Genomic DNA, 12,770 nt, shown 5'->3' on the forward strand with positions numbered 1-12,770 from the left:
TTCTCCTTGATCCCAATCTCAAGCTGCTACCCTCCTCCCTCTGACCATCTGACCTCCTTCCTTCCTCTGACTCTATTGACCCAATTGGAATCAGGCCCACCTGGGTTCCCGCCCACTCAGAACCTAAGTGTCAGCCTTCTCCAAGGCTCAGTTTCCTTGTCTGTAAAATGGGGATAATAGTGCTTACTCCCTCGGGAGGTGATGAGGATGAAAACTATACTTCTGGAATGAGTTGTCTCTACAGTGGACTCTTTACTTTATCACCTCCTGTCCCTCTTCTAGCCATGCTTACTGGGCTCTTGGTTCCACCATGCCACTGAACCTTCTCTGTCCAAGGACCTCCGTGACCTCCATTTGCCAGACCTGATCACTGGCTCCTCCCTGATTCCCTCTCCATTAGCTCCTTGGTCTTGGAGGACACCATCCTCTCCTGATTTCCCTCCTACTTCCCAGGCACCCCTTCTCAGACTTCTGGTTCACCTGTTATCAATGGGCTTCCTTCCCCTCTGGCTCCCATTGGGTTTGGCTGATGGGAGAGAGGTGAGTGAGGTCAGGATGTTTATCCCATGCCCCCTTCCTCCAAGCTTTGTTGGCTGTGTCCCTCCACAGCAGGCAGCAGCTCCACACAGCTCTCTCCCTCCAGGGCCATGGGGTGGTAACAGCTCCTGGCTGTTGCGAACCCAGGGTATGCACTATGCCTTGATTATTTCCTTCTATTGAGTTCTCATCAATTACTTGGTTTAAGTATACAATCTCTTTCCTGCCAACACTCAGACCTTGACAAACTCCAATCTCATGCTTTAAATACCATCTCTATGCTGATGTCTCCCAAATTTATATCTCTAGCTCTGACTTCTCCCCTGGGTTTTGGACTCATATCCAACAGTCCCTAGTCTAATAGATATGCCAAAATGAACACTTTAGAAACTGAACTCTAGGTTTCCCCCAACTCTACTCCTCTCTACTATGTATAGCAACTCACTCATTCTGTTTTTCATGCCCAAAATGTAGAAGTCAGCCTCAATTTCTCTTTTTCCCTCAGCCCCTGCCCCAATCCATTCATATATTGGATTGCTGTTTGCTCTGCCTCCAAAATATATTCTGAATTCGTCCACTTCTCGCCACCCTTATCCCAGACATTCACTGTCCTCCAGTGACTCCCCACCAAACTTAGAAAATCCAAATTCCCTACCCTGGCTCAGAAGGCCCTTCCCACTTCTCAGATCTCATCTCCTGACATCTCCCTTGATCATTCCTCCATCCCAGCCTTCATGCTTTCCTCAAACCTCCCAGCTGCATTCCCACCCCCAGGGCCTTTGCACTTGCCTTTCCCTCTGCTTGGAATGACTCATCACATGGTTGGCTTCTGCTATTCAGGTCTTGGTTCTTCAGAGAAGTGGTCTCTGATCACCCAGCCTACATCAAACACAGCTCTTCTTTAACCCTATCCCTGTTATTTTCTGTAACTCACCCAATACTGCAGTTATAATCAATTACCTTTGTTTCTTCCTTTATTTGTATATTATCTGTCTCCCCCCAACCCCAGGCTGGAAAGTGAGCTGCATTACAGCATTTTCTGTTTGTCATGCTCACCCAACTCCCCCATGCCTAAAACAGTGCCTGACACATAACCCTTGTTTAAGAATGTTCCCAATGCTGGGAACAAAGAGATAAACCAGACTTGGAAGTTGCAGTTGAGCTTGGGAGACAGACACAATTATAAACAGAACAATCTTGCCTCAACGTGGAACACAGGACAAGGGTACAAAGGGAAGCCTATATATTATACATCCAAATAGTTAACAGTTATAAAATCAAACTACAAGCAATTACGTAAAATATATTCTCTCCTCCAAAAGGTGGGAACAACCTAAATGTCCATCAACAGATGAATAGATAAACAAAATCTGATACATCCATACAATGGAATATTATTCAGCCATAGAAAGGAATGAAGCACTGACACATGCTACAATATTGATGAACCTTGAAAACATTATGCTCAGTGAAAGAAGCCAGACACAAAAGCCACATACTGTATGATCCCATTGATAGAAAATGTCCAAAATAGGTAAATCTATAGAGACAGATGCAGATCGGTGGTTGCCAGGGACTGGGGGGAGGGGGAATGGGGAGTGACTGCTTAATGGGTACAGGATTTCCTTCTGGGGTGATGAAAAGGTTCTGGAACAAGATAGTGGCAAAAGTTGTGCAACACTGTGAATGTACTAAATGCCACCAATGGTAAATTTTGTTGCGTGTATTTTACCGCAATTAAAAACTAACTTTTCAGGCTTCCCTGGTGGCGCAGTGGTTGAGAATCTGCCTGCTAATGCAGGGGACACGGGTTCGAGCCCTGGTCTGGGAAGATCCCACATGCCGCGGAGCAACTAGGCCCGTGAGCCACAACTACTGAGCCTGCGTGTCTGGAGCTTGTGCTCCGCAACAAGAGAGGCCGCGATAGTGAGAGGCCCGCGCACCGCGATGAAGAGTGGCCCCTGCTTGCCACAACTAGAGAAAGCCCTCGCACAGAAACGAAGATCCAACATAGCAATCAATCAATCAATCAATAAATCTTTTAAAAAAAAAAACAAAAACTAATTTTTAAAAATATGTTCTCTCAGGGGAATTTCCTGGCGGTCCAGTAGTTAGGACTCGGCCCTTTCACTGCCGAGGCTCAGGTTCAATCCCTGGTCGGGAAATAGATCCTGCAAGCTGTGTGGCGCTGCATATATATATATATATATATATATATATATATATATATATAAAATGTATATTTCCCTCTTCCTATCATGGCAAATATACTTGTAGAATGACCTAGAAGGCCAGGTTCAATCGAAAATATTTTGAATCCCTAGGAGTTTTGTACTTGAATGTGGGACACAGGAAAACCCCAGCCCTCAGTCTGGCCCCTTTTGCTTCCCATCCCCAACTGTCCTACACAGCGAGGAGCCTTGTGCATGCACCTAGGGAGCCCATCCCACATGCCCATGCTCTTTCCTCACCCCTCTGCCCACAGCTGCCCTTGGCCACTTCTTGGCCACCCTGCGTAGGATCTAGAGCAGGGAGGGACGATTTAGCTGGGTACATTCCCTTTGCCCCGTGGGGAGCAGGCCCTCTAAAGCAAGGGGCCCAGGGAACTTCCTTGGCGGTTGAGTGGTTAAGACTCCACGCTTGCATGCAGGGGGCTTGATACCTGGTCAGGGAACTAAGATCCTGCATGCAGTGCAGTGTGGCCACAAAAAATAAAAAATAAAAATAAATGAATTAAAAATTTTTTTAAATTAATAAGTAAAGCAAAGGACCCAGGACAAGGGCTCTTCTCATTGAGGTTTATGTCAGAATTGCACAGTGTGACCAGGGCTATGATGAGGGAAGCACTGGGGGCTGCAGAAGACCAGCCTGGAGAGTAGAAATGATTTCCCCAAGAGGGTGGTTGGATGAAACATATAATCAGCTGAGAAAAGGGGTGCTGGCCCTTTAAGAATGGGATGTGAGGAAGAACAGGGACCCTCAAGATTTGGGTAGGAAGCTCTCTAGACCTTTCCCATCACCACACTCCCCCTAATAGTTATCACATCTAAGGGGTGTCCAGGGTCCCGGAGGCTGTTTGATCTAATTCTCTTATTCTCCAAAAGGGGAAACTGAAGCCTAGAAACCTAGGGGAAGTTGCCCAGAGTTGTCCAGAGTCCAGACCTTCTGGTTCCCATGGGGCACAGGCTCTGGTCTCCAGAATCCTCTAGCTGGATCAGCCCTTCCTCCTCGCCCCAGAACCAGGGTCCAAGAAGGGAGGGCAGTTAGCGTGTAAAAGTATCCCTTGTGTGGTGTGCAACAGTACTCAAAGGTGGGCGACCCTTGGTGGGCAACTGGACTAGAAATGTCTAGGGGGGCAAGTGGAGGTGCCACTGTCTGAGGGGGTCAGGGACTCCCAACTCCCGTCCACCCGCTAGACCACACATGTGAGAGTGTGTCAGGAGGCAGCTGAGTGCAGCAACGAGGCCACTGGCTGGTAAATAATTGATCAGGACAGCTGATAGTACCTCCCCAGAACTGCCCGCCAGCCCCCAGCCCCCCTCGCCCCGGCCCATGCGTCTCCCGCCTCCTGGCCCAAACCAGCTGGACCAGCTCTCCCAGTGCCCGCCTGCAGCCCCCCCCCACTCCCGACAGCCAAGTCACAGCCTCCAGGGCACCTTTCGGCAAGCGGGTGGTGGGTCCTGGACTCAGAGACCAGAACGTGGGCTTCTGGGCAGAGATGGCCCTGCAAAGCCAGGTGTGGTCTCCGGCCACACCCATGTAAGTGTCTGGGGTCAGGGGGGCCAGTGGGCAGGGCCTGGGAGGGGCTCATGGAAGACACTGGCCTTTCCACGGAGCAGGGGAGGTGAGAGCTCCAGCTAGCCTCTCCTAAGGGGGCCAGGGAGAGTGAAGGGCGGCCGGCAGCCAACCCCCCCAGGCTCTTCAATGCCCCCCTCCCCAGAAAGTTGGGTGGGAGGTGTGAACCCTCACCCCCTTCTTTTTTGGGGATTTTCCGCTGGCAGGCCCAAGCCCAAAGTTCAGCCTGGGGGGTGGGGCTATTACTTGGGTGAGGGGAAGGGAATGTCAGGGTCTCTCACTCCTATGTTTTGCCTCTAGAATCATCCCTCAGTGTCCAGGGTGGGAGGAAATGCTTGAGATCCAACAGGAAAAAGTTAGCAGCTCCCAAACTGGGAAAGAGAATGGCAAAATGGAAATGATCACCTGCTTAATGAAATGACCACCAACTGTTCCTGGTGGGGCAGAAAGCCACCACCGTGAATGTTCTTCTTGTAGAGTTAGAGATAAGCAACATCTAACGAAATGTGCAGATTATTTTAGTATTCAAGGTGTGAGGGCTTTTTAAAGTAAGAGGGTGGAGGGGCTCCAGAGGTTTGTAAAGAGTTCGGGAAAAGGGGCTCCCCCCAGGGACCCCAATTTGGTTCTTCACTCTTTTGGGTTCCCCGTTGCATTATTCACCAACTACAAACCTGGTTGCCTAGCAATGGGAATCCGATCCTCCCCCCAGCAAGGAAGAGGCAGGGAGATTACATCTTGGGGGTGGGAGAGCAGAGGGGGGGACTTTAGCCTTCCCCCCAGGGGCAAACTTATTAACAGGGGGTCTGAGCTTCCTTTGGGATACCTTGTAAAGCATGACTTCAGCATCCTGCCCCAACTGGAATTGGGGACACCCCAGACTGATCTCTTGTCTCCTGGCCGTCAAGAGGAGGATGCCTAGACTTCCCTCTTCCCCACATGCACTGGAACCCAGTATTTGGGACTTTGTATTTGTTCCCAGTATTTGGGATCTGAGAGCCTTGAGTTCCAATCCTGACTCAGGGACATGAGACAAGTCTTTTTGCCACTTCTTGGAGCCTCAGTATTCTCATCTGTCAAATGGGGACAGTACTACTATTGATACTTACTTTCTAAGATGGTGGAGAGGGTTAAATAAGTTACTGTGAGTAAAGCATTTAACAGTGCCTGGCACATGGTGTGCACTGGCTAATGGTTGGCTGATTTTCTTCTCAGTTGGAATGCCAACTCAGCAAAAAGTTGACTACAGTGTCTCAAGATCAGGGCAGGGAGGGGGAGGGGGAGGTGGCTGTGGGAGCCTAGCGAAAGCCCCATAGAGCACTTAGAGTGCTATATATAGTAAGTGCTAAATGTGAACTCACTATTATACCTTCATGGTGAGGCCAGAGAAAATCTGGGAAGGCCCCACCAGAGTTTGGGCAATGAGGTTAGTTAGTGCTCAACTTAATAAATGTTTGAGGGCTTGCTCTGTGCCCACCCTGGGCTAAGTGTCAGGGCCAACAGGCAGACAGTTACATCCTTCTAGATATTGGCCTGTGAAGCACCTGCACATAGTCAGTGCTCAATGCATGTCTCTGATGATAGGCTGATGTAATGATGACTGTCCCTGAAGTGCCCTGCAATACCAGTCAGCCTCCAGCTTCCAGGGGGAGCCCAAATGGACTAGGGGTGGCCCTGGAGGCTGCGAATTGGGGATCCTGGGGTGCTCTGAGGAGGACAACGATGGGGGTAATCTCAGGTTAAACCTTAAACGGTGAGTCACCCTCCCCCTCCTCCCAGTTCAGAGTCCAGCACTAGGCAGTGTGACCTGGTGACCCTTGCTCCCAGGGATGGTGGCTTGCAGGTGGAGAAGCAACTCCAGAGTTACCATGGCAATGGCATGTGTCCATGTGGGATGGACACTTTTCTCCCCAGACTCCCTCACCCCCCAGCGCTTAAGGGATGCTGAGAAGGAGCCAAGGTCCAGAAAGGGTGTGGAAATGGAAAAAGACACAGACCATGTTCGGGTTTGGTGGGATTCGAGAGTTTCTGGGAATGGCTATTATAATTAATCAAAAACATTATTAGTCATGGGAATTATTTAATTTTTTTTTTTTTTTCTTTCTGGCTGTGCTACACGGCTTGTGGGATCTTAGTTCCCCGACCAGGGATTGAACCTGGGCCCTCGGCAGTGAGCATGGAATCCTAACCACCGGACCGCCAGGGAATTCCCTAAAATTATTATTCATAATAAACTATGCTACTGTTTTGGGAGCACTATGTCCTAAGTTTTTTCCTGCATGGATACTTCCTTGCAAGGCCATCTCTCTCTGCAAGGTGAGGGTCAAGCTATCCCGGTCCATTTTACAGATGGGGAAACTGAGGCTCAGAGAGGTGTTGTCAAGCCTAGGAAGGGATTTAGCTCAGTCTGTCATGGTCTCTGCTCTCTTCCCCTCACAGAACCCCTGCCCTCTGCCCCGACTCCTCCCAGGTGCAAAGGGGAAATAGAGGAAAGTGCTGGGTTTTGGTTGGTTTCCAAGCAGCTCAGGGATCTTGGCTCAGAGAGGGGTATTCGAGAGGCGAGCCTGCTGAGGTGTGGGCCCCTTGGGGACCCCTTTGGCAGCCCCTCCCTCTCCCTGCAGGCCCATGGCAGAGAGCTCCCTCTACCGGCAGCGGCTAGAGGTCATCGCGGTAAGTGAAGCCCTACCAGTGCGGTCAGCCTGGAGCCCTGGGCAACCCTAGCCTTGCCCCAAGCCCTTTCCTCTCCCCACTCCTATGACAGGGAGCAGGCCTAGGGCTCTGAAGGTGCGGGGAGCGCCCTCAGCCCCAGCCTTTCTCGGGGCGCCCCACCTAAATCCTCAGGCCCCTCCGCTCCCCAGTTCCTCTGATCACTGACACCCCTAGAATGGAGAGCTGCGAACTCCGCACTCTCGAAATCTGTAGCATCCGATGCTCCATTCTTGAACCCCAGTCTCCAAGATACCCCATGTCTGAACCCCATCTCTCATCTCTCTGAACTCCCATATTTAAATCTCCATCTCTGTGGACCACATCTCTCTGAACTCCCCATCTCACTAACCCCCATCTCTCTGGACCCCTTCTCTACATCCTAGTCTCGCTGGATCCCCATGACTGCACCTCCATTTCCGACCCCCCCATCTCACTAGCCCCCTCCCTTTGATCCTCATATCTGGACCCCCATCCCTCCGAATCCCGTCCCTCTTAACCCCATATCTCAGACACCTCCCACCCCCGGATTCCCATTCCAAGGCCCTCCCATCCACAGACCCCAGTTCCGCGCGGGCGAGGCCTCTGCAGCATCCCGGGCGCGGCCGGCCCCGCCCCCGCCGGCCCCGCCCCCACCCGCTGCTGAGTCAGGGCCTCCGCAGCCCCCTCCCGGCCCGGGGCCCAGACTTGTGTTCCGCCCCCGGCGCGGCTTGCAGTCCCGGGAGTCCCGGGAGCCCCGGGAGCCCCCGGGAGCCCGGCGGAGGAGGGAGGAAGGAAGGAGGGAAGGCGGCCCCGCCCGGCCCCACCCGGCCCGCGGGCAGCTCCGGGTCCTCTGTGCGCAGGAGAAGCGGCGGCTGCAGGAGGAGATCCGCGCCGCGCGCCGGGAGCTGGAGGAGGAGAAACTCCGTGTGGAGCGGCTCAAGGTTGGGGGCGGTCAGGGGCGCCTGCTTAGCCCGGGCAACGAAGTGGGGGTGTCTGTGAGAGTCAGTTCTGGGAACCAAAGGAAGATCTGTCTAAACATGGGGGGCGGCATTGGTTCCAGCTTTGGGGGCGGGCGTCTTCCCCAGCTTGGGAGAGTGGGTGGTTGTGATGGGGACATTTGTTCCACCTTTGGGAAGAGTATGGGGACAATGGAGGTGTTTGTTCCGCTTTGGGGTAGGGAGGGGCTAATAGGGACATTGATTTCACCTTTGGGGTGTCTGTCCCATTCTGGAAAGGTTGGGGAGATTGATGGGTGTTTTTTTTTCCAGCGTGGGAAAGCTATGGGTTGGTAACGGGGTGTCTGCCCCACCTGGCATTGTTGGGGCACGTATCCCAGCCTGAGGGAGAAATGTCTGTCCCATCTGGGTGGTTGTAGGGCAATAAGAAATCGGCCCAGGGTGGGACGTCCAGAGGGGGGCGCTACATGAGGTGGGGTAGTCCATGTGCCCCTTGCCATGCCCAGAGGAAGTCTCTCCGGGAACGCTGGCTAATGGACGGGGCAGCTGAAGAGCCAGAGCGGCCCCAGGACCCCGCCTCACGGGACCTGCATTCACCTGAGGACCAGGCTCAGGCCCGCATCCGGAACCTGGAAGGCAGCTTGTTCACGTGAGTAGGGCGCCTGCCTGACAGCTTTGCCTCAGCCTGACTAGGCCAGGCCCCTCAGCCCACTCCAGTTGACACTTCGGGTGGGGTTGGTCCATAAGCCTGGGGTCCAGGCTCCCAGCAGCCCCTTCTCTTCCCCAGACTCCAATCCCAGCTGCAGCTGTTACAAAGTGCGTCCACAGGTGCCCAGCACAAGCCCGCAGGCAGGCCCACCTGGCGCCGACAGGTGAGGAGCTAGGGGAGCAGGCGGTGGGAGGAGGGGGTGTGGCAAGGAGACCCCAAAGCAGGACCTCTCCAAGCACAGTTTAGATTCTGGGTCCTCTGCTCTGTGGTCTTGGGCAAGTCGCTTTCCTTGCCCAAGCCTCAGTTTCCCCATCTCTAAAATGAGCATAATAACAGCACACACCTGGAAGAGGTGTGAGAGAGGGTCGGTGAGATCACAGCTTAGTACCCGGAACAGGCCCAAGGGACCGTTTTGATATATGGTTGCCAATATGACCTGAATGAGGAAAGCAGTCAGCAAATGTGGGGAAGTGTTCATGGAATTCAGTCTCAAAGGTGGGAAAGGGTCACCGTGAGATGCTCTCATGATTTGGGGCATCTACATGGCTTTTGGAGTTTTGGGTTTTGTTTTGGTAATGCCTCTATTAAGATACAACGCAGGCCATACAACATACAGATTTTTGAAAACCAAGACAGCTTCACATTAAAATCTGGCTCTCTGGGTTGTCCTTGAAGTCCAAAGATCCAGTAACATTTGCACCTGGCCACAGTGAGGTGTGGGTTTTCCAGAGTCCCCACCTCTCCCTGATGCCTTACCTTGGCTCCCAGGTGCCTGTCTCAGGACAAAAGGGGAGAGGAGACCTTTAATTGGGATAGGAAGCACTTGTTGGGTTTTTAGTCTAAGCCGGGAATTCCCTGCTAGAGATGCGCAAGGCATGATTCCTGGCCCAAGAGAGCTCACGGTCCAGATGAGGAGATGGGGTGCAAAGAGTCTGTGAGGGGGGAGCCCAGGATATAGGGGAAGCTCATAAGAAGCACCTGAGTGAGGTTGGGGGCTCAGGGACGGCTTCCTGGAGGCAGTGACATCTATGCTGAATCTGGAAGGGAATCAGGAATACAGGCAGAGGAAACAGCCTGGGCAAAGGCCTAGAGGCTGGAAAGAGGAGGGTAGGATAGGAGATCTGTGGGGATTGGCATAGGTGGCCTGCAGGGCTGTCCTCAGCTCCCCTCCCTTGGGCTCATCTTTCCCTTGATCCCTTCCTCACTCCACTCTAGCCACCCTGACCCTCTGTTCTATTCCTTGAACTTGCCTAACTCACTATAGCCTCAGGGCCTTTGCATTTGCTGTCCCCTCTGCCTGGAATGCCCTTTCCCACCTCTTGACTCAAGGCTGGCTCTTCTCACCTTTCAGGCCTTTGTTCAATGTCACCTCCTCCAAGAGGCCCTCCTGCATCTTATACCTAAAGGAGGCACCCCATCACCTCCCAGGCATTCCCCAGCCCCTTATCCTGCTTTTCTTTTCTTTTCTTTTTTTCCTATCATAGCCCTTCTCACTCCCTGAATTACAGATTTGTGTTTTATGTTTATTACCTGCTTCCTCCCACTGGAATGTAAGTTCCAATAGCAAAAGGCTTAAGTGTCCCTTAAGTAACCTCAGTAGCTGGCAGAGTAGGTCCCCAATACAGAGGGATTGGCTGCATGGCACAATATTGATTGGGCACCTACTGTGTGCAGCGCAATGGAGCAGAGGGAGATGAGACAGGTGAGGAAGGCTGAGGTACAATAGAGGGTTTGGTCCTGAAGGTAATGGGGAGCCATCGATGGTGTTTGAGCAGGGGAGGGGTACTGGCATGCAGGAGGCTGGAAGTGGAGATGTGGGCTGGCCTGACCTTGTTTCTGCCATCCCTGCAGGGTCACCGTCCTCTATCCCAGCCCACCGTGGAGGCAGGTCCTGCAGGTGGGTGTTTTGAGGTCTGGGGGTCGCAAGAGGAAGGGCCTGAATCTCACTCTGTTGCCCCATCTCTCCTTCCCCCTTCTCCCCTGACGCCCCCAGGCCAGACTGATCTAAACAAGAGAGCCTCCATACCAGCCGGACCAGTGGGCACATACCCAGAGTCCCCCTCTAAGTCCGGAGACGAGGCTGTCGGGGCTCCACCAGCCCCAAGGAGGATCCCTGGGGCAGCAGGGCCCTCCTCAGAAGCCAATGGCCCCTGCCCTGGATCCAGCCCCCCTCCGGAGCAGGAGCCGAGTCAGGGAGGGGCAGCATCTGACGGGGGAGTGAATGAGGCCAAAGGGGGAGGCATGGTGAAGGTGGTGTGGGAGGGGCTAAGGGCCACGGAGGACTGTACCGCGGGGGCCACAGGCCCGGAGCTGGAGGCTAAGGTGGAGGAGATGGTCATGGAGGCCATTGGGGACAGACAGGAAGCCAGACGCCCAGAGCTCCCTTCGTGGGTCAGGGAGGACAGGGGTATCGTGGAGGTGGTCTGGGAAGGGGTGGGAGGCACAGAGGGCAGCGACTCAGAGGCCACGGGGGAGGCGGGCAGAGGCCTGGAGGCTGCACAGACCAGCTCACTGAGGCTCCAGGAGGGACCGGGGGGAGCAGCTTCTGGGGAAGGGGAAGGTGCCCCCAGGGGCAGCCCTGATGGTGATGGGCAGGGGGGCTTTGGAGGAGAGGAGGGGTCCTTCATTTGGGTGGAGAGAGTGACCCTCAGTGAGGAGTGGGAAGAGCTGGTGGCGGAGGGGGTGGAAGGGCCAAAGGCACTGGAAAGGGAGGGAAAGGATGAGAGTCCACCGGGGGCAGGCGGCAGAGGCGGGGAGGAAACGTGGGAGGTGGAGAGGAGGTGGGCAGAGGAATCAGCGGGGAAGAGAGGAGGTGAGGGAAAGGCAGGCGCGGAGCCAGAAGGAGCAGAGATGTCACTGGTGGTGGAGAGGAAAGGAAGCGAGGAATCCTTGGAGCCGGAGAGGAGAGGAGTCGAGGAAAAGGTGGAGACAGAGATGGGAGGAGGTGACGAGCCACCGTCGGCAGAAAGAAAAGAAGTTGAAGGACCTCTGAGGGCAGAGAGGGAAAGAGGCGAGGAGCCGTTGGGAGTAGAGCAGAAAGGAGGTGAGGAAAAGTTAGAGGCAACTGAAGAACCATTGGTGACAGAAAGAAAAGAAGGTGAGGAATCACTGATGGTAGAGAGAATAGGAGGTGAGGAAGCATTGGAGGGAAAGGAAAAAGGAGATGAGGAAAAGTTAGAGGCAACTGAAGAACCATTGGTGACAGAAAGAAAAGAAGGTGAGGAATCACTGATGGTAGAGAGAATAGGAGGTGAGGAAGCATTGGAGGGAAAGGAAAAAGGAGATGAGGAATCACTGAAGGTAGAGAGAACGGGAGGTGAGCAGCCGTCGGAGGCAGAGACAAAAGGAGATGAGGAATCACAGAAGGCAGAGAGAATGGCAGGTGAAGAGCCATTGCAGACAGAGAAGACTCAAGGGGTCGAGGAAGATCTGAGTCCAGAAGAGCAGAGAGAGTCAGGAGGAGGAAAGGAATGTCAGGCAGAGGAAGTGAGTGAGGAAGTGGCCCCCCTGGGGGCCAAGGAGGAGCCAAGGCCGGAGGAAGGACAGCAGCCCCAGGAGAAGCAGGAAGGCTCCCCAGAAGCAGAAGCAGTGAAGCCCCAAACCTCTGATGAGGGCCAGGACCCCTCTGGGGATGCCACCCCCCTCCTGGCAGAGACCCCAGCTCAGGAGCAGCCTGCTGAGTGCCAGCCACTGCTTCAGGTGGAGGAGCCCAGGGCCAACCCCAGTGCCCACACTGTGCCCACCTATGCGCCTGCCCGGCAGCCGGAGCCATCTGCCCCTCCTGAGGGCGAAGAGGCGAGTGGCCCTAAGCAGAAGACGTGCCAGTGTTGTGCGGTTATGTGAGCCCACGCCCTCTACCCCACTCCCAGCTCCTCTCACAGCTACCTCGGCCTCTTGGCATCAGCAGATGGTCCCAGGCGCAGATAGGGCACCACGGGACTGGTGATGGCACCTGGGAGCCGGCTGGTCCACATGTCCATCTCCACCTGGGCTTCTGGACCCCCTGCCCACTGCCTGTGACCCTGGCCTCCTTCTGTGACAAAGCCTTTATACTTGAAAATAAAATGTTGAGCATTTGGACAGTGTGA

General features: G+C 54.0%; 1 protein-coding gene across 1 annotated transcript; it reads left to right on the forward strand.

Moving 5' to 3' along the window:
* Positions 1–4,147: 4,147 nt before the first annotated feature.
* On the forward strand, positions 4,148–12,762 carry PALM3 (paralemmin 3). The gene is made up of 7 exons (XM_082456717.1): positions 4,148–4,296; positions 6,951–6,999; positions 7,878–7,958; positions 8,480–8,622; positions 8,761–8,845; positions 10,534–10,579; positions 10,676–12,762. Exons 1-7 carry the CDS (start codon positions 4,256–4,258, stop codon positions 12,523–12,525), a joined length of 2,295 nt encoding a protein of 764 aa, XP_082312843.1. The 5' UTR covers positions 4,148–4,255; the 3' UTR covers positions 12,526–12,762.
* The last annotated feature ends 8 nt before the right edge of the window (positions 12,763–12,770 follow it).

The sequence above is a fragment of the Balaenoptera physalus genome (genome assembly GCF_965194825.1).
Source record: "Balaenoptera physalus genome assembly, chromosome: 3".
In the NCBI taxonomy this organism is placed as follows: Eukaryota; Metazoa; Chordata; class Mammalia; order Artiodactyla; family Balaenopteridae; genus Balaenoptera; species Balaenoptera physalus.

Bases quoted from the DNA above. Each gene is read 5' to 3' on its own strand.
- PALM3 (XM_082456717.1), top strand. From the start codon at position 4,256: ATGGCCCTGCAAAGCCAGGTGTGGTCTCCGGCCACACCCAT. The intron at 7,000-7,877 runs GTAAGTGAAGCC...CTCTGTGCGCAG, and splicing joins AGCGGCTAGAGGTCATCGCG to GAGAAGCGGCGGCTGCAGGA. The intron at 7,959-8,479 runs GTTGGGGGCGGT...TGCCATGCCCAG, and splicing joins TCCGTGTGGAGCGGCTCAAG to AGGAAGTCTCTCCGGGAACG.